This window comes from Carlito syrichta, unplaced genomic scaffold (assembly GCF_000164805.1).
Source record: "Carlito syrichta isolate Samal-C Ts95f unplaced genomic scaffold, Tarsius_syrichta-2.0.1 Scaffold288410, whole genome shotgun sequence".
Taxonomy (NCBI): domain Eukaryota; kingdom Metazoa; phylum Chordata; class Mammalia; order Primates; family Tarsiidae; genus Carlito; species Carlito syrichta.
In genome coordinates, this window is record NW_007232506.1 from 104,034 (window position 1) to 125,287 (window position 21,254).

At 35.3% G+C, this 21,254-nt stretch overlaps 1 protein-coding gene across 1 annotated transcript in view; it reads left to right on the top strand.

Annotated features, from left to right (window-relative positions):
- Positions 1–21,254, top strand: part of LOC103255770 (cilia- and flagella-associated protein 47) — a gene marked incomplete at its 5' end in the record, with an annotated part of 291,791 nt that overhangs the window by 99,693 nt on the left and 170,844 nt on the right. The window contains 4 exons of the mRNA XM_021710301.1: positions 7,359–7,549; positions 8,490–8,633; positions 9,544–9,717; positions 14,227–14,338. Of these exons, the coding sequence (XP_021565976.1) occupies positions 7,359–7,549; positions 8,490–8,633; positions 9,544–9,717; positions 14,227–14,338 (621 nt within the window). The remainder of the gene's footprint in view (positions 1–7,358; positions 7,550–8,489; positions 8,634–9,543; positions 9,718–14,226; positions 14,339–21,254) is intronic.

The following is a 21,254-nucleotide window of genomic DNA, read 5'->3' on the forward strand; positions in this document are numbered from 1 at the left end:
TAGGGGTTACCTCTCCTCTCTCTCTCTCTCTCTCTCTCTCTCTCTCTCTCTCTCTCTCTCTCTCTCTCCCTCTTTCTCTCTCAGCATTTTATTTTTTGAACAAACTAACTTATCTGGGCATGACTGTTCACACCTGCAAAAACACATTTAATGACCTACAAAGGCTCAAATCCAATCAAAATATATTTTACGTGTAAAGAGAAAACAGTCCAGTCCTATGATCTGCTTTTTTCTCGGAAACTTAATATTTATACCTATTGGAAAACCAGGCAGCTGTCTCCTCATAACATACCTCCTGGTACATAGTAAGTGTCCAAAAATACTTTTTGAGCAAATGGATGTATGTGAAATGCTTTCCCAGGTGACCAGTGTACCAGGGTATTGTTTTGCTTCTTGGTCTTGTGCTCTGTTAAGATTCTCTGTCTGCATCCCTCCTGAGAAAACAAACCTTCTGAGCTTAAAATGATCACAACTATAGGGGAATATGTGAAGGAACACCACTTTATCAAGTTTGTATAGAATCTCACATGAAGATCTAGTGGTAGTGGTGGCAGAGGTAAGACGAGTTCAAGTGAGTCATGGAGCACGTTTGTCAGTTACAGGTTGAGTATTCCTAATCCAAAAATCAACAATCCAAAATTCAAAACTTTTTTATCGCTGGCATGATGCCACAGTAGAAAATGTCACATCTGACCTCATGTGATGGATCACAGTTAAAACACACTTAAAACTTTTGTTTCATGCACAAAATTATTTAAAATATTATATAAATTATCTCCAGGCTATGTGTATAAGGTGTATATGAAACATAAATACATTTCATGTTTAAGCTTGGATCCTAGCTCCAGGATATCTCATTACATATATGCAAATATTCCAAAATCTGAAAAAATCTCAACCTCAAAATACTTCTGGTCCCAAGCATTTCCGATAAGAAATCCTCAACCTGTAACAGAAGATAAAGAGATTTGCTAAAATGTAAAGTTTTCTTTAGATTATTAGAAAACTGCCAGTGGATGCAAGAAAACACCCTACCTACATTTAGTAGGTGGATGCTTGTATGATGCAGGAAATTGGCCCAAAGGCCGTGCATTGAGCCACCTCTACATTTAGACTAATAAATCACTGCAAAATAAAAGGATAATTAGATTTTTTACAAGCGACCACCTAGGAAAAATAAATCTCTCCTATTTCTATAAGCAAACAAAAATAAGAAAAGGCAGAAATGTATTTTTTTACAATGCCAGAAGACAATACTACAACACCTGAATTCACATGTAGATGGGATATAGTGAAATAAAAGAATGGCAAAGACAAGAGAAATTCTGAAAAGCAATGAGAGAAAAAGCCAGATTATTTTCAAAGGAACAAAAATTACACTGGAGGCACAATTACCAACAGTAACATTAGACGCCGAGAGACAATAGTATCATAGTACTGATGCAAATTAACTGTCAGTCTAGAATTTATATCTTAGTAAACCATCATTCAAGAGTAAGAATGAAATAAAAACATTTTAGTTTAACAATGAAATTGAGATAATTTAAAAATCAGAGACAGTTGCTAAAAGAATAAATAGAAGATCTACTTACAGATAAAAGAAATTGAATTCAGAAGAAAGAATTGGAATTCAAAAACAGTTACTACTAAAATAATCAGTAAATGTGAGCAAATTCCATGAGGATGTGGCAGCAGACATAAAAATGAATAATCCAGGTGTTATAAAAACAAAGTGAGCTTAATTACTTAGACAACAACTTTACAAGGAAAGAGTTATTGTCATTATAGGCATGTAAGTTTCTTAAATTTGGGGGAACTAGAGTTGAATTATTTTAAGGCATTTTTATGTGAAGAATGAATGGTGAAAATTGGGGGAAAACAAAAACATGGAGATAGAATGTATAATTTCTAAACTGGTAAAAACATAAAAGAAAATAAAACTTGATGAATTCAATAAAATACAAGAACAGAGAAGAACTTAAGAATGCATGTGGTCAAGTGAGAGACAAAATGATATGTTAAAATAATCACAAATATATCATTAATCACAATAATATAAATATACTAACTTATAAAAGATTTTTTTACAATTGAAACTAAGTTACAGTTTTATGCTGTTTACAAAATAAACACACTAAAATTTGCAATTTCTGATTTTTAAAATTTTGTATATGTCTATGGCCACATTTCAAGTTTTTATTATTAAATGAGAAAATTCAGTAATGAGCAGTTGTTAGTACACAGTACATCCATCACTTACTTTATTAAAGTATTTGTGAGGCAGATGCTCATATGCCTATAAGCATATGAAAAATATATGCCTATAAGCATATAAAATAATAAAATAACTCAAATGAGAAAAATATCAATTAGCATGTGAATTGATCATTTGACTTGTATAATAAAAAACCTACACTATAGTTCTCAAAATGTGTTTAAGAAAAAAACTTTACATCAAAACTTTCTAGATAGAAGAGTGATTTATAAATAGCCCCCCAAAACTCTAAAACACAATTATTCATGTTTATTTATAATAAATTAATGTTTATTATGTAGTTATTTGTATCGATTAACATATATAAAATATAATATAATTATTCACTCTTACTAGCTCGTTTTCTAAATTAAGAGCATCTAACTATTGTTTGCTAATAGTATGCCAAAAAAGAACTATAAAAAATAGTGACCAATTTACCATATTACTTAATATCTTCTGTATGCTTGATGTGTTTTCATATGATCACGGTATATTAAGGCAGAAAGAATTATATTTTATTAAACTTTAGAATTCCTCGCAAGTGCTCTGGTTTGTCTATAGGGAGGCTCTGAAGTGAATGGGAATTCTGGCTTCTCATTCTACTTCAGTGGATCAGCTTCAGCTTCATTTGTTTTATATATAAAGAGTCAATCTTAGACATTGTTCTGACACACTAGCTCCAAGTCAAAAAATAAAATGTTTGAAAGCTACTGATCAAATGCTACTCGTTTAAATAAACTAAGAAATATGCCAGGGGATGCAAGAAAATCCCTTACCTACATTTAGGAGGTGAATGCTTGTTTGATGCAGGAAATTGGTCCAAGGGTTGTGCATTGAGTCACCTCTACATTTAGACTAAGAAATACTTTAAAAATACCTTAAGTTGATTACTCAAAGTCACACAATGTTTGTAGAAGAGGAATCAAAACTAGAAAACTGGGTTTTTAACTCTCAGTCGATTTTATCTTTCTCAGGTTATCAGACAGTTTTATACATGGATCTAACTCTGCAGTTAAGACATTGTAGATTGTTACAGTAAAAGCCCAAGTGGATCATATCTGCCTATATACAGGTTTTGTGTAGTCTCCCTTCCCTTGTTGACCTAGCCTTGGCCATGTAACTTGTTTCAGCCAATGGATCATTTAAGAATGTGAAAGAGGCAGATATTTGAAAAGTACTTGTACATTGCAGCTCTTCCTTTTTGCTACTGGTAATTCTGTTCTCTGTGAAAAAGACTGGGTTCATCTCACAGAAGATAAGGGAGCTCATGTACAGAATTCCAGATGAGGTGCAAAGACCACAGTCAATACTCAGGATACACACAGGTCCAAATACCCAGCTAGTACCAAATAGGTATCCCAAATAAGCTTAGGCCACAGAATTATGAACAATTAAATAGTTGCTTTAAATCAAGCGTTGGAGTAGTTTTTTCTATAGTGGTAGGATGACCAAAACAGCAGTGTTGACTTATTTTTCCAACTATGACCTATTCTGGCATCTAAACATAGTACATTTTTATGGGTTATTTGAAAACTGTAGATCTCACTGATTTCTTTCAATAGTCAATGTTATATAAAATTCAGCATTCTTTCCTTCAAAATATTTCCTCTTTATTCTCCTTTATCTTATTCAATAACTATAATTTAGTAAATTTAGATAAATTTGGTTATCCTTAATTATAGAAACTTGGCAACTGCCACAATTGCCAAGACACTTGTAAGGAAAAGGTAGCAGGTGAACTACGTGTGAACTGGTTACAAATGAAAGGGACAGATCCAGATTTTCCTTAACATCTGTTACGCCCAGGTCAAAAGTAGAAATGGAAGCCCACATCTCATATGTCTAAATTTTAAAAGAAATAAATCAAACTAACACATTTTAAATAGAAAACATTCTATTATTCTCCCTCGAAAAATATAACTTTTCACCAACCTGGAAGACCAAGTATGAATTTAGAATTATTTGTCTTCTCAGTTTTGTACTAGAAAATGATAACACAGTGTAGCTGGGTCCTGGCCAGGTGCCCACCCCATTCTTTTCTTTCCTTCACCTCTGACATGTACAATAATGGTTCTTATGTTTAAGCATACCTTAGACCACATATTTATTCTTGATCCACACCTTCCCCTTAACAACCACCTCTTAGTTGCTGCATAATTCTAAGAGTTTTCCATGAGGAGGACTGAACTAGGGAAGAGTCCTGTGCAAGCACTTTAAATGGGATCAAGCCACTTTGGATTATGAATTATGGTATTTCATGAACTTAAAACATGAGTGGGACTGGGCTTCATGTAGGCCTATCCTACTGTGTCATGTACTCTTTGCACATGTAGAGAGGGGCAATACCAAGTCTGTGTGTGTGTTAAGTTGGGTAATTCCAACAGCAGACCCTGAGATCAGGTCTTCAGAGCAAGTAGTTTCAGAGGTGATCTCAGAAAACATAGGTAGCGGAGTAGAAGACATGAAGAGAAGACATTAATTTAGAGGGTGTAAATGAGAAGGTTACCACTGTGGGCAACTGAAGCTCAATTCTGCTAGAAACCTCTGATAGTTGGTGTAGAATTCACCTCAGAGTTATTCTACCTAAAAGGCAAGGAAGCAGGGTTATTTTATTTACTTATTCATTCATTCATTTAGCCAATTTCAATTCATTATTGGTTCAGAACTGTTCCTGCAGACTTTTTTGGCCACTTCTGGATTGATCCATGTGATGACAGACCACCATTTTATGTCTAGAGCAAGCTCTCCGGGAGAAAGTTACAATTTTCAATAAATTATTATTTGCTATTAAATAGCTAGTGCTCTTTTTCTGTTATGAAAATAAGAACGAGTTGTTTAAATTTTCTATTCTAAACAGTTTTATCTAAATTACCAATTCTAAATATTTTATTTCAGTCTGTTTGCACAAAAGAAAAATGGGATTTCTTTATTTCTGTTATTAAAGCAACAAAGTTTTATAAAATATCTCTCTTGATTTGTTCTATTGAGATTGGCATAACCTAAATACATCTCTCAAGATGAATGTAATCAATGAACAACAGATGATAAATTGTGTCTTACTGTCCTTTTTGCCAAAAAAAAAAAAAAGATTCTAAAATTAACTGGGCACGGTGGCTCACGCCTATTATCCCACTGCTTTGGGAGGCCAAGGCAGAAGGATTACTTGATCCCAGGAATTCGAGACCAGTCTAGGCAACATAGCAAGATACCATCTTTATAAAAACAAAAAATTAGTGGAGCATGGTGGTGCATGCCTGTAGTCCCAGTTACTCAGGAGGCTGAGGCAGAATGATTGCCTGAGCCCAGGTTAAGGCAGCAGTGAGTCATGATCATGACACTGCACTCCAGCCTGGGCAACAGAGTGAGACTCCGAAACAACAACAACAGCAACAAAAACAACATAAATAAGTAAATACATAAATAATGTTCTTGCATCAGTGATGGTTGTCTTAGCATATAAACTGCAGTACGTTTGAAAACAACTTGCCTTCTTAACATTTCAGGTGCTAATACCATAATATGTCTGGTTCATTGCTTGTTATGCTTGATTTGTTTTCTTGGTTTCAGAGTACTTCCTTGCACAGAATTAGGCTTCCAAACACTTTAAAAAATCATTTGTTCTTCATTGGTTACTTAAATATTTAAATATTAACAGTGAAATTTGTTTTATGTTCTTATACTGTGTTCTACTTTAAGGTGGTGATATTATTATTATTATTATTTTTTTTTTTTATTGGAGTCTCACTCGGTTGCTCAGACTGGAGTGCAGCGGCCACTCCCGGCCACTGCAGCCTCGACCTACTGGGCTCCGGCAATCCTTCTGCCTCAGCCTTGCGAGTAGCCGGAATTACAGGCATGCGCTACCACGCCCGGCTGATTTTTTGATTTATTGTAGAGATGAGGTCTCGCTGCCCAGGCGGGTCTCGAACCCGCAGGCTCAGGCAATCCACTCACCTCAGCCTCCCAAAGGCGCGGGATTACAGGCTGAGCCATCAAGCCCGGCTAGGTTGTGATATTATTATAACAATTATATCATTTTATGGAGAATAAGAAAATTGCAACCTTCAAAGGAAAACTGGTATCGCTTGAAAGGAAAGGACCAGAATAGATACTATGCCCACCATAAGAAATAATATTAGCTATTAACTTAAGGTAAATGTTATAACAAGGTGCCATGTGAAGTAGTAATAGAAATACTTACTTCTGCTTCCTTTATTTATTCACTATGAAAAAATATATACTTTTTTTGAGTTGGAGTCTCACTCTGTCACCCAGACTGGAGTGCAATGGCCGCTTCCAGCCACCGCAGCCTCGACCTGCTGGGCTCCGGTGATCCTCCTGCCTCAGCCTTCCAAGTAGCTGGAACTACAGGCGTGTGCTACCACGTCCAGCTAATTTTTTTGATTTATTGTAGAGACGCGGTCTCGCCAAGTTGCCCAGGCGGGTCTTGAACCCGTGGGCTCAGGCAATCCACTCACCTCAGCCTCCCAAGGCATGGGATTGCAGGCTGAGCCACCAAGCCTGGCTGAAAAATTATTTTTATCTGTTGTCCAAGTTGAAAATTATTTTGATTGTTATGAGACAAAGCACCTGTAAGTCAGAGAAATGTGGCAGACAGTAAAGCTTACCAACTATTCTATGTCTGTCTCATTTCTCAGTCCCCTTTCAGTTAGATAGAGCCATGTGTCTGGGTCTGGTCAATTAAATTTTGATACGTGTTAATTCTGATCTGAGCACTGAACAGCCGTTGAAAAGCCTTCTAACCATTCTTCTTCCCCTGACCTGTCAAGCAAGGAGGAAAGGTGTTTGTGATGGTACAGTTGCAATATAGTGGTATCTTTCACAGTATGGAGAACTGAGTGACTTTATGGAGCAGAACTTTCTCCAACCTATGCAGGATATATACTGTCATTGATAAATAAACTGACATGGTAAGTTCTGGGGATTTAGGCGTAGTGTGTTACCTCAGTGAAAACTAGTCTATTCTAGGCTGTAAATACAATTTAAACAATCATATTAAACATTGCTTACCAAGATAAATTTTAGAATTTATACCGTTTAAAATGATTGAACAAGTTTTTAATTATTTTGATAACTGCAGATGGATCTGTTTCGGTTCCTTTACGATTTGTTCCTCTTGGTCCTGGACGCTACCCTTGTAAAATTTTGTTGACATCAAAGTATGATGTGCGTGTCTATTACATTGAAGGTGTGGTGAATGAAGAACAACCAGAAGCCAGATTTGAGTTTGAAACACCAGCGTTTAAAGCCCTTACCCAGAATATTCCAATAGTATGTATACACTTTTATTTTGGTACTTTTCTTTACTTCCATTGCTGCTGTGTCAATTAAAGTCCACCAAACCTCTCATCTTGAACTATTACAGATTTTTAATTGAATTATATGCTGTCCATTATTTTTTCACATTAATGTCACAGTATCTTCCTGAATATAAATGTTATCTTGTTTCTCACCTGACTAATCACTTCTGCTGGATCTTTTTGCTTAAAAAAATTTACTTCAATGTCCTAAATGTGATTAAATTCCTACTGAAAAGCTATGCCTCCTGACTTCAATAAGTAGGGTTATGGGCTCTCAGATCACTTTACTCCAAATTGTGTTGTGATCTAACACTTGATTAAGATATGTTCATAGGCACTGAGAACAATGATTGGCTATAGCTTGGCCACCTATTAGTCAAAGTGATAACATAGCATAAGAGAAGATGTTGTAATTGTAAGGAATTTTGGATTTTTAGAATGATAAATTTATTTTTTGTTGTTTATTTGCTTAATTATTAAAGACATGAGAAAATTAGCTTGAAGCACAAAAATCTGTTCTGATGTGATATGAATATTGGCTATCTGAGCAATCTACCAATCAGCGCCTGTTATAACCCTTAATTAGAAGTAAAGTGTGTCCTCCAAGGCCATTTTGTCATTTAAACAGTAATTTCAGACAAAGGGATGAGTCTCTAGATATTAAATACTTTTTGGATAGACCTATTAGGCAATGCTCCTGTATGACATAGAAAGAGCATGTAGTTATCCTTATGCCTTATGTTCACATTTTTGACCTTTGTTCTTAATAAATATCACTTTCTAATGGTGATTCTTAAGAAGTACAGTTAAAATACAATATATAATTTTATAAAAATTACCAAGATTAATATGTAATTGAACTTCATCAACATCATCCCTCTGACTTTTTGTATGTCTTTTTCATGCCTTAGAAAAATCAGTCAAAGCATGAATGGAAATATCAGGTCACCATAGAAGGAAAATGGTTTTATGGACCTTCTATTTTAAGTGTTGGACCAGAGGAAACTGCGCAATATCCTCTCACATTCAAACCTATTTTGGAATGTGAGATTATGGTATGAGTTCAATTATTTTTCCCGAGTTTTAATATATCAATAAACTAATATATGATATTAGCCTATTTAATTCATGATACAACCTTTTTGCAAAGAGTTAATAATTTCCATGAATTTGATTGCTTTTTGCTTGAAACTTTAGTATATATTTTAACTTGTGGGATAAATATTGAAAGTCACAATGACATTGTCTGAATATTTGCATCAAGATTATTTTTATACAACATGATGAACAAAGTAAAATCATTACTCTTGGCTGAGTGCGATGGCTCACACCTCCAATCCCAGCACTTTGGGGGGGCTGAGGTGAAAGGACTGCCTGAGCCCATGGGTTCAAGACCAGCCTGACAACTTGGCGAAACTGCAGCTCTACAATAAATCAAGAAAAATGAGCCGAGCATGGTGGCATATGCCTGTAGTTCCAGCTACTTGAAAGGCTGATGCAGAAGGATCGCCTGAGCCCAGCAGGTCGAGGCTGCGGTGACCATGAGGGTTCCACTGCACTCCAGCCTGTGCGATAGAATAAGACTTTGATACAAAAAAAAAAAAAAGAAAAGAAAAATCATTATTTTTTTGTTCCGATTCATAAGAGGAGTTGGTACATCAGAGAATACTTTCAAAAGACAATATTTCTTTGGCACAGAAATAAATGTGCATATAATTGCTATGTATGAGAATGCTTACATGCACTCTGTAATTTAGAGAAAGTAACAAGAAATAAAGAGTTTTTCACCAGAAATTTGTCTTTATTTGTTCAGTAGAAGTATTTATTTGTGAACGGAAAAGTCAATGGCTGATACTTACAAGCTCATTTCATTAACCAGACTCAAGATTAATAAGATAGCAGAGATTGTTGTTTGACATTGAACTATGACTCCTGTAGAGCTGAAATTTAACTGGTTTCTTATAGGGTAAACTTATTCTAGAAAATGAAGTGGATGGTATGGAGCATATCTTTGTCATAAAAGGGGTTGGAAAAACACCTGTGGCCTTGGAACACATCACTGTGGAATGTCAAGTGGGGAAAATAACTGATAAATACATAACGCTGCCTGATTATACAAACACTATCTCAACATTAGAGGTAAGAATTTGGGGGGATGAAAGTGTTTTCTTCTGAATATATTGAATTCTATGAAATATAATGATTTCATGAACTTTTAAACATTTAGTTTTACATTTAGTTTTACATAATTTAGTTTTACAATGTTACATGAGAGGTGTTTACACTCCTATCTATTATTAGTCCAACGGTGATTAAATTTCATTTTAATTATAAAGTTGAATTAGCAACAAAAAGGTTTTGTAATTAAGCATTAGTATATAATAATAAAACATTAAAATTTACTTATTTGAGTCATATGTACTTTTGCTTGACAAAATTGTATATGATAATAAAAGGTATTTTCAAAAATACTTAGAAACAGCTTTTAAAATTGTAATGTGAAATCTGTAGGTACAATAATATTTTAGAAGTGTATCCTATCATAACCAGTGTGAGTAGTAGTGGAAATATTAAGAAATACATAATTGTTTACAACCTTATTTTTGTATGAAACATTGTGCCCTGCTCTCCGCACTTGATTTGTTTAAGCTAATTTTTAAATATAAATTTGCACCTCACACTCTTAGCTTTCTGCACAAATTGTTACCAGAGAGGACCCAAAAAACCCTGGAATTTATTTATTAAAAATTGTGTACTTATCCTTACATGTTAAAACTTCTGTGACCTTCAAAGTACTCCCTGTTTGATGCATTACACCTACGGAGACAGTATTTTCACTGCTCAAAACAGTTTTTGAGCTCATCAACTTTGATGCCATTTAGTGCTTCTGCCATTTTGGGTTTCACCTCTTCCACACTGGCAAAACATTTCCCTTGGAGGACATTTTTTATATGGGAAACAAAAAACAGTCACTGGGTGAGATCAGATTAGAGAGGGTGGGGCATGAGCGTCATGCCATTTTGGGTCAAAAACTGCTAAACTCTCAGTATGATGTGGGCAGGTGCACTCATAAATTACCCATCATGAAATGAGCAAGCGTGTTGAAAGAATCTTGAAAAAAATCGCTGGAGCTGAATGCAGCCTCTCACAATGCTAGCTAGTATACACTGATGCCGAAGGATTCCTAGAACACTTACCTAGAAGAGAAGGCCTGTCTTACAAGTCTGCCCTCCAAAAAAAATAATTCTCGTTTGTTTTGGGTCCCCTTATATGTGATCAGTAGGATATTCAAAAAAAACTTCAAATAGATACCCATTTTAGGAGGGACCACTGAAGATCCTAAACTCTCTGGATTTGGCCTTTACTTTTTTTGTAATCTTGAAAAAAGTGTGCCTTGGTTTTCTTCTCTTTACTAGATTGCAAAGGAAATTGATATTCTAAATTCTTAGTTTGTTATTTCCAACTAAAACCTTTCAATGCTATCTCTTACCTTCGGAATCAAAGTCAAGTTCTTTGACCATTTTTTAATTGGATTATTTGGTCTAGTTTGCTTGTTTGCTATTGAGTTGTATGTGTTCCTTATATATTTTGGATATTTTCTCTTATCAAATATCTAATTTGCAAATATTTTCTCCCCACTCCATAGATTGTCTTTCATTTTGTTGATTGTTCCCTTTGCTGTGAGCTCTATGAACTCTATGCCAGAATGTCTGGCATTGTTGTCCTGTGTTCTGAATGCTATTCACCCTTTATTTTATGTCATTCTATATTCCTTGTTTCCTTGACGTTTCTTGACTATTATATGTAATCAATTTCTTTCTTTCTTTCTTTCTTTCTTTCTTTCTTTCTTTCTTTCTTTCTTTCTTTCTTTCTTTCTTTCTTTCTTTTTCTTTCTTTCTTCCTTCCTTCCTTCCTTCCTTCCTTCCTTCCTTACTTACTTCCTTCCTTCCTTCCTTCCTTCCTTCCTTTCTCTCTCTCTCTCTCTCTCTCTTTCTTTCTTTCTTTCTTTTGAGTTAGAATCTCACTCTGTCACCCAGGCCGGAGTGCAGTGGCACACTCGCAGCCAACGCAGCCTCTACCTGCTGGACTCAGGCAATCCTTCTGCCTCAGCCTTCCAGGTAGTTGGAACTACAGGCATGCGCTACCATACCCAGCTTATTTTTTGATTTATTGTAGAGAGGAGGTCTCACCAAGTTGCCCGGGCTGACCTCAAACCCCTGCACTCAGGCAATCCTCTTACCTAGGCCTCCCGAAGTGCTGGGATTACAGGCTTGAGCCACCGTGCCCGGCCATTTACTTATTTATTTTTTTATCTCTCCAAACTTCTGACTTATTTTCAAGTTTCATTCATCAAAAATTATCCTTTTGTCTATACAACCTCCCACTTGCCAGTTTCCTAGTTTTAAGCTATCATCTAGGCTCAAATGCTAAACTCATATTTTTACCCAAGATGTACTGCTGGCTATACCCCTCCATTTTGGCAATTTGCTACCACCTCAAACCCAGTATTTTCTTTTTAGGTCTTTTCCTTATTCTATTTTTTATTGCTGCTAGTAGCTGTATTTACTATGCTTTGTATTTCATGTTTTTAAAAATACACTATATCATATTGGTATAAGAAAAGTTTGAAATAGAAGGTTGGGACTCTCTTAATATAAAAGAGAAAATAAAAAATCAAAGAACACAATTGAAATGTAGGTAAAATTCTACGGAATTTCATCAAAGTAACAAAGTAGTAGAAAATAGTTGTTTAATTAAAAAAAGACAGGAGAAGCGTGACTTTTCAGAAAGGTGGGGCAGGGAGCTTTGTAGATTTATTTTTCTCTAAAAGCAATGAAAACACTGGCAAAAATCGTCAAAATAAAATTTTGTAGTAATCTGTAAATTAAAGACTTGAAACAGTCTGAGGAGTGGATAGTCAAGAAAAAGTCTGAATTCTGACAAAAGCAGAATAGTTTGTGGCGTTTTAACATGACCTATTCTTATCCACTTCTTCTCAGCTCTGTAATCTTGAAACTGTAGTAGCTATGAAAACCAGCTGCCTTGCAATCAAGGGAAGAGGCAGACTAAGTGTGGCTCAGTATTTGACCTTTCTCAAAGTTTACTAACAGCATCTCACTAGCAACGTGTTGTCATTATTTGACTTTCCTATCTTTAGAGCATTTGTCAAAAACTTTCAGCAGCAATTGTATAACATTGCAGTTGTCTGAAGCTATAATGACAGTAGCAACCAAGAAGAGTTTGGCCAAAAACTTTAAAGGAAGATCTAGATTACAAGATGTCCTCAGAGGATATTAAAAGCTCTGACATATTCCTGTGGAAAATGCAGGCCACATGCATATTTCAGGGTTGTGGACAAGCCCAGAAAAGACCTGAGGTTTCCAATTTTTTTACTTCTGGCTGACATAAAGACACTGTGTGAGCTAGAAATTAAGGCTAAGGCAGAGTTTTGAATTACCGAATGCTGAAAGTATGCCACAACGCATATACAGTGCTCCTTGGCAAAGGATAGATTTATTGGTTTTTAGAAATCTGTGACAAATCATTTCTGACCACTAAGCTAGCTTAATAGAAACTTTAGTGGGCAAAAACTATAGTGAATGCAGACATTACAAAATTAGTTCAGAAAAGTCACTAAGTCAGCAAAGAACAAAAACAAAAGCCAAAACAACATGACAAACTGTGGGGAGATGATGATCTGATTTCCAGAGTGGCAATTTTATCTTAAATAAAATGTACAGTTTTCAACCAAAAGAAATTATGAGATAAAAGCAAAAGGAAACAAAGCAGGAAAATATGGTCCATACACAAAAAACAAGTGATTGCAAGAAGTTGTATCTTAGGAAGCCCATATGTTGAATTACTAGACGAAGATTTTAAGGTAAGGCTTGATTTAGCCACTGCACAATGTATACATATATCAAAATATTGTGTTGTGCATAATAAATATATACATTTTTATTTGTCAATTGAAAAATAAGTAAAAGTTTAAATAAACAGTACACCAAATAAAAAAATTAGTGACAAAACTCTAATACTGTTTGATTTTATTATTAAGAAATGTTCATAACAGGCAACTCTGTAGAGACACAAAGTAGATTATTGTTTGCCTGGGCACTGAGAAGTAGGAAGAAGTGAAGACTCAGTAAAATGAAAGTTGGATTATCCAGGGTATGGTCAAATGCTGCTTAAATATTCTTTATTTGCTGTATTAATACTGATGTAGAAACCCCTTGAAATAGTTCATCTCTTTTGCATATTAAATGACATAAGGAGAATTGTGCATGGCTTTTGTGATCTTGATATAAGTAGCAACAGAATATAAACATTGATCTTTCTATAAGAATCATTCCTTTGTTCCATTATTTTATATCTTCTTATATTTTTTCTCCTATTTGTAGGATATTTTCCCTCTGGTTTTCTTTTTTTTTAGTGAATTGTTTTAATGGAAGTATTTAAATTAATTTTCATTTTTAGTATACTTAATTTCAGTGAATTATTTTAATGGAAGTATTTCAATTAATTTCCATCTTTTATATATTTTGCCTTATTACATTGATTTCACATACTGTAACATGCTATAGCACAGGAAAGTAATTTTATGTTGATATTATATAATTCTTATATTATTTTAAATTCTTTTTCTAGGTATCTTCAGATCTTCAAATAGTGTGGGGAAATCGATACATTACCATAGACCCTGATCATGCAACTACATACAATCTATATGTGCGCCCTTGGAAACGTGGTGTATTCAAAGGTATATAATCCATTAATAAAATATTATTTTTAGGTACAATACTAGAATGAAAATGTGATGAAAAGAAAAAGAAATGTAATTTGGATTTCCTCTTTCTCATAAATGACCCAGGGGAAAATTGAATTTTGCATTTCAATCATTAGCTTTCTAAATAATCAGACCTTTGAGGTACACATATTATGTCTATTGCTATATTATCTTAGCAATTTATTCAAACTTATTTGTGGAACAAATTTTTAGAAGTGGAAATATTTAATTAAGTGTATTTACATTTAAAATGTGGCAAATCTTTTTGAACAGTTATGCCAATTTATGAACTCGACAACATTTTATGAGAATATTTATTTATTTATGAGATCGGGCATTATAAAAACATCTATATGTACTTACTTGATATATGAAAAGAAGGTTAAAGGTTAGGTATGTGTGAGACTTTCTTTCTTTGTCTCTAATAAAGCATTTATTTATGCAGATTTCCCTGAACAGAATTATTTGCTCAGGATAGATGGGGGTGAGAGGTTTTCCTACTAGCTTTGGAAGGAAGGTGAATAAAAAGTGAAAAAGAGTAATAGCTCTGAGGGGCTATGATTCCTCAAATACATCAGTTGTGCTTTTGGGAGAGAACTAACTGCCCCATGGCAACTGGATACTGCTAAGGAAATCATTAAAATGTAGATAAGTGGATCCAACTTTAAAAGTGTGGAAAGCAAGCATATATGTAGTAACGACCTTGTGCTCCTTGAAAGTGCTAGCCTCAATAAAGAATGTTTACACAGAAGGGGTTATAGACTACTGCTATAATAAAGAAAGTGCAGAGAGTAGCCTGGCTGTCTATGCTATTAACAAGCAGAAGAAAAGCTTCAGAATGCCAATCACAATGATAACCACTGTAATAAGAATAAGATGTACTATGTAAGAAGAACCACCTGCCCATCCTTACTCCTTGCTTCTATTGTATATAGCCTCAAATGTCAACATAGCAATAGTTGTTAACATCTCCTGAAATCCTATCCTCTCTTTTGAGATATTTGGCTTTATATAACCCATTATTAAGTTTCCATATGGCTGATAGATTTGAGACATAGTGTCTTAATTCCAAGCATTTCAATAAAGTAACACATTTCACCACATTTTAGGTAATCAAAAAACTGTGAATTAATTTTAAAACATTTTAATTTCAGTCTTCATCTCATTTGTCAATGATAGTCTTTTCTTTTCTCTTCTTTTCTTTCTTTCTTTTTTTGAGTCTTTTTCTCACTCTGTTGCCCATGCTGGAGTGCAGTGGCACACTTGTGGTCACTGCAGCCACGACCTGCTGAGTTCCGGCAATCTTTCCACCTCAGCCTTTCAAGTAACTGGAACTACAGGCATGCACCACCATGCCCAGCTAATTTTTTGATTTATTGTAGAGACAAGGTCTTCTCAGTTTGCCCAGGCTGATCTCGAACCTCTGATCTCAGGCAGTCCTCTTGCCTCGGGCTCCCAAAGTGCTGGGATTACAGGCTTGAGCCATCACGCCTGGCTGACAGTCTTTTAGTTGGTGGATTCTCCTTAATTTTAGAGTTTTAACTAGTCTTTTGTGACAGCCAGCATGTCATTAAGAATTAACATAATTATTTTTGATAAAAGATAGTAAATTTTAGTTTCCTGTTCTATAGAAAGCAGGGAGTTCTGCTACTTATGAGAAGTAACATTAGAAGAACCACAAACTGGTATATTAAGTTAAGGATATTTATGATGACCTTAAACAAGCCTCTGGTTCATGAATCAGACTCTTAAACTTATTGAAGCAGACCTAAAAAGAATTAAATAAATAGATTCAGCATGCCTTTCCTTTGTATCAAGACTGATTTTAGCAACTTTTGTGTGACCATAAAATTAGAATACATATTTTCACTAATCAGATATGGAGTCTTTTAATATGTTGGTTTGAAAGAATTTAGAAGGAATTTGGGGAATTTTAATGAAGCTCAAGGTACGTTTTTAAGTGAAGATGAATTAGGTTAATGTTTATGGCTACACAAAAAGGTTTTACAGGTTTTGTAATTTTGAAAAATATTTACAAGACATAATCATGGTAACTTTTCCCAGGGCAACCTTTTAGAGTTGAATTAATCCTGCTATTATGCTTTGGAAAAATCGTCTGTTTAAAAAAAGGCTATCTCCAATTTTTATTGATACTAAAAGACGTAAACAACATATTAAGCAGTGTAAATATCATTGCTTCTGAACATCTGCTAACTAGTCTGAAGTAATAAAAAGAAAACTAGACACAAAAATTTCACACATGAGAATTTTCCCATTTGTACTAGTTAAAGGAGTGCATCAGCGTGTGTGTGTGTGTGTGTGTGTGTGTGTGTGTGTTTGTGTGTGTGTGCGTGCGCCAGTAGTATTTTAAAAAGAATCCGTGCTCACTTTCAATTCTGTTTTTAATTATATAATAATTATATTCTAGAGGTCTATAATTTGGAAAGCCTTAAAGTAGTTGTGAATAAAAGCTGACATTCAACTAATTATGATCTGTTTATTGAAATATTGCAACAATTACTTTTCTATATATGTTAACAAATATTCAGTGTTTGGATCCCCACTGCAGCGTAACCCTTGCCAGTCTAGCCACCACAACCCCTCCCTCAGGGCCCTCTGGAGCCTTCCAACAATCCAGCAGCAGCTAAAAGGTTAACACATAAAGCCTCAGGAACTTCATCAGGTATTCTTTCTGATTGATCGGTGTTGGGATATAGGTTTGTTATTTATTTTGAGTAGTGTCACTATATCTAAAAATGAATATGATTTGGCTCTTGCCTCCCAGGAATTCATGTCTGGTAGTAGAAATAGATATCCACAAATCATCTCAATCAGGCTGCACTCTGATATACCAAAGTTTAATCTTGGCCCTGGGGAGCATGGTAGAAGGAAATATTAATCCCAATAGTGGGGTCTGAGAGGGCTTCATAGGAAATAATGAGTTTGATCAAGACCTTGAAAGGTGACCTGGAATTTATCAGCCAATATGGGGGAAGACCATTCCAGCAGAGGAAACAACCTTATTAAAAACGGAAAGGAGCGGTGGCCAGGAGCGGCCACTGAACTCCAGTCTGGGCGACAGAGTGAGACTCCAACTCAAAACAAAACAAAACAGAAAGGAGACTGTCTGTGAATTAAAAAAAAATAGATGGATGTGTTTGATGTGTGTGTGGACAGAGTTTAGTCTTGTGTATTGCTGTAAAATCTGTGAAGATTTCTAAAGAGGCATGAGTCAACTGAGTTTTAGAAAAAGAAATCTGAAGGAAATATATAAAACAGATTATAGGGCAGTTAGATCTGGAAGATCATTTAGGGATCTTTAATAATATCTCTCCGCCGGGCTCGGTGGCTCAGCCTGTAATCCCGCGCCTTTGGGAGGCTGAGGTGAGTGGATTGCCTGAGCCCGCGGGTTCGAGACCCGCCTGGGCAGCGAGACCTCATCTCTACAATAAATAAAAAAAAATTAGCCGGGCATGGTAGCACATGCCTGTAATTCCGGCTACTTGGAAGGCTGAGGCGGAAGGATCGCCGGAGCCCAGCAGGTCGAGGCTGCGGTGGCCGGGAGCGGAGTCCGGGCCCCCGAGTGAGACTCCAACTCCAAAAAAAAAAATAAAAAAAAAAAAAAAAAAAAAAAAATAATAATATCTCTGGTAATCAGTTCTTTTTTAATTTTTAAAAATTTTAATAGTTTTTTTTTGTTTGTTTGTTTGTTTTTTTTTTTAGTTAGAGTCTTACTCTGTCACCCAGGTTGGACCCCAGTGTCGATCTGTTAGACTCAGGCAATCCTTCTGCCTCAACCTTCCAAGTAGCCGGAACTATAGGAGTGCGCTACCACACCCGGCTAATTTTTTAATATATTGTGGAGACGAGGTCTCAGCAAGTTCCCCAGGCTGGTCTTGAACCCCTGGACTCAGGCAATCTTCTCGCATTGGTCTCCCAAAATGCGGAAATTACAGGCTTGAACCACCGTGCCCTGCCAATTTTAATAGTTTTAGGAGTACAAATGGTTTGGAGTTACATAGATGTATTGTATAGTGGTAAAGTCTGGGCTTTAAGTGTACCTGTCACGCGCACTATTGCACATTGTAGCTGATACATGATTTTTCATCCCTCCTCCCTTTCCAGCCTCCCCCATCTGAGTCTCCAATGTCTATTATACCACTGTATATGCTTTTGCAGACCCTTAGTTCAGCTCCCACTTACAAGTGAGAACATGAGGTATTTGATTTTCCATTTCTTCTTTACTTCACTTATGATGATGGTGTCCAATTCCAAGTTGCTGCAAAAGACATTATTTCATTCTTTTTTATGGTTGAATAATATAGCATGGTGTGTATGTATATATACACATATATGTGTGTGTACACATACACATACACACACACACACACACACACACAAAGTCTTCTCCATGCAAATGAGTTCCATTCCAAGAGCACATTCATAAGTCCAATTTGTTCATAAGTCCAACTAAGTTAGCCTAGGTACCCAACTAACACAATCAGTTATATAGTTCTGTACTATAATAGATTTAGAATATTTTTCACACAAATAATATATAACAAACAAACAGGCACAAAAAATAAGTAAATGTATCAACTACATCATCACTGCTTGCACTCTTGCTTCTAGACATCCTGGGCTTGAAATAAAAATACTGTACTACTGTACTCTACACAATACTGTATAGTTAAGTACACAAAAGCACAATCATTTGTAGAGGATGCAGAGACATGTGACAATGTATGCCAGACATGTGAACTAATTTATGTGATTGGACATATGAACACATGTTCACATCTTTGAAAGTTGGCAACTTGAGGGTTTGTATGTAGGAACTTACCATACATATATACATATATTCCATGGTGTGTATTCATTACTCGCTGATCAGTTGATGGACATTTAAATGATTCTGCATCTTTGCCATACCTACGTATCAATTTTCTAATTTTCTAATATTTTACTACAGTTGATTTGTAATAATCTACATGGAACCCATGTCTCTGACATGACTGTTCTGAGTCCCTTATAAGGTTGTTGCACTAATCAGCTCGGTGTTTTACAGCTTGTGAATATCAGGGTCATAATATAGCATTAAAATGTAAATTTTAACAACAACATCAGGTAACTTATCTCTAAACTTGTAAGGATATTTCTAGGACCCCTTTTCTTTTTTTTTTATTTTTATTTTTTGAGTTGGAGTCTCGCTCTGTCGCCCACACTGGAGTGCAGTGAACGCTCCCGGCCACCGCAGCCTCGACCTGCTGGGCTCCGGCAATCCTTCCGCCTCAGCCTTCCGAGTAGCCGGAATTACAGGCATGCGCTACCACGCCCGGCTGATTTTTTGATTTATTGTAGAGATGAGGTCTCGCTGCCCAGGCGGGTCTCGAACCCGCGGGCTCAGGCAATCCACTCACTTCAGCCTCCCAAAGGCGCGGGATTACAGGCTGAGCCACCAAGCCCGGCTTAGGACTCCTTTTCTATGTCTAAAGTTATGAAGCTAAATAATTACTTTGGGATTTGGTTGTCTAAAAATATAATGTGAAACCTGAGCCCCAAACCATGCAAGTGTGAACTCTTTAATGATGTTTTACTCTGATTCTCATTGATGTTTCCAATAGCCAAGATTCTAGACCACCACTGAGTAGTACATATCTTAGAACAAATGTCTCCGGTGATGCTTGACTACAGTGGATTCATGCTTTCTTAGTTTCTGTGTGTTTAACTTAAAAATTTCGGTTGGTAAAGGATCCTCTGAACATCTCTCCCAATATATTATAAAAATGGCAATCCCTAAATATTTCTGAACAACTTTTACCTCATTGTTAACTAGTGCAGTCAATTTTTCAAACCCTAGTATAGGACTTTATAATTATCTCTTATTAACTACTACATGTGGAAAACAAAAATACTTTTATCTCCAAGGAAAAGTTTTTAGAATTTCTTATAATCATTGCTGATATTTTATTTGTGATTCCCAAGGGGGAGAAAAAAAGGAGGGGTAGAACTCAGTAATTAAAGTGTAACAAGAATCATTTATTGAATTGTGGGTCATTTAAATGTATAAACAGAAATCAGCATGGATGAACTTAAACATGCTGATCATGGCCTAGAAGCTCAAAATGATCAAACATCGCCCAATGATATTTCTAAATAGCATGTACTTCATGTGCTTACACTGTCAAAGTCTTTCAATATTCTATACCACTACAAGAACTCATTTTAATGTATTCACCAACGTGCTTTAAATATGTTTACCCCACAGAAAAAACTAGATACAAAGGACCAATGTTTAAGACGGTTTCCAGTCATATCAGTAAATTTGATTTCTACCCTCAATATCCATGCTAAGTAGTATAAAATTCTATTATTATCTTTGACTCTTAGCAACCTCATAGCTACTGAAAGTAGGTAACAATGCTCAATTTTGATATTGTCAACATCACCTTGCATTTTGTTTAATACAACCTGAAAGTGGTTTTTACTTGCTGAAAAATGATTGTGCTCATTTAGTTTAACACACCTGTATATTATACCCAAGCTTTATTTCTTTAAAAAAAATGCAATTTGGAAGTTACCACACTGGAATGAGATCTATTATAACATTGGCACAAAAATCCTAGTCAAAACAATTGCAGACAAGATTTTAATGAGCTTTGGTAAAGACTTTAAAATTTCTTTTCAGTAAACTTCTGCTTAATGTCAAAACAAAATGTTTAATATGTGACAATAAAGTTGTTCTACATTAAGCCTATGCTTAAACAAAATAGAAATAGTTTTCCTAGTGGGCATTTTACTACTTTTTGAAATGATACACTTTCTAGAAAGATAACTTTTACTAGTTGCCAACTTTAAAATGACAAATTCAGTTCAAAATTTCATTTTG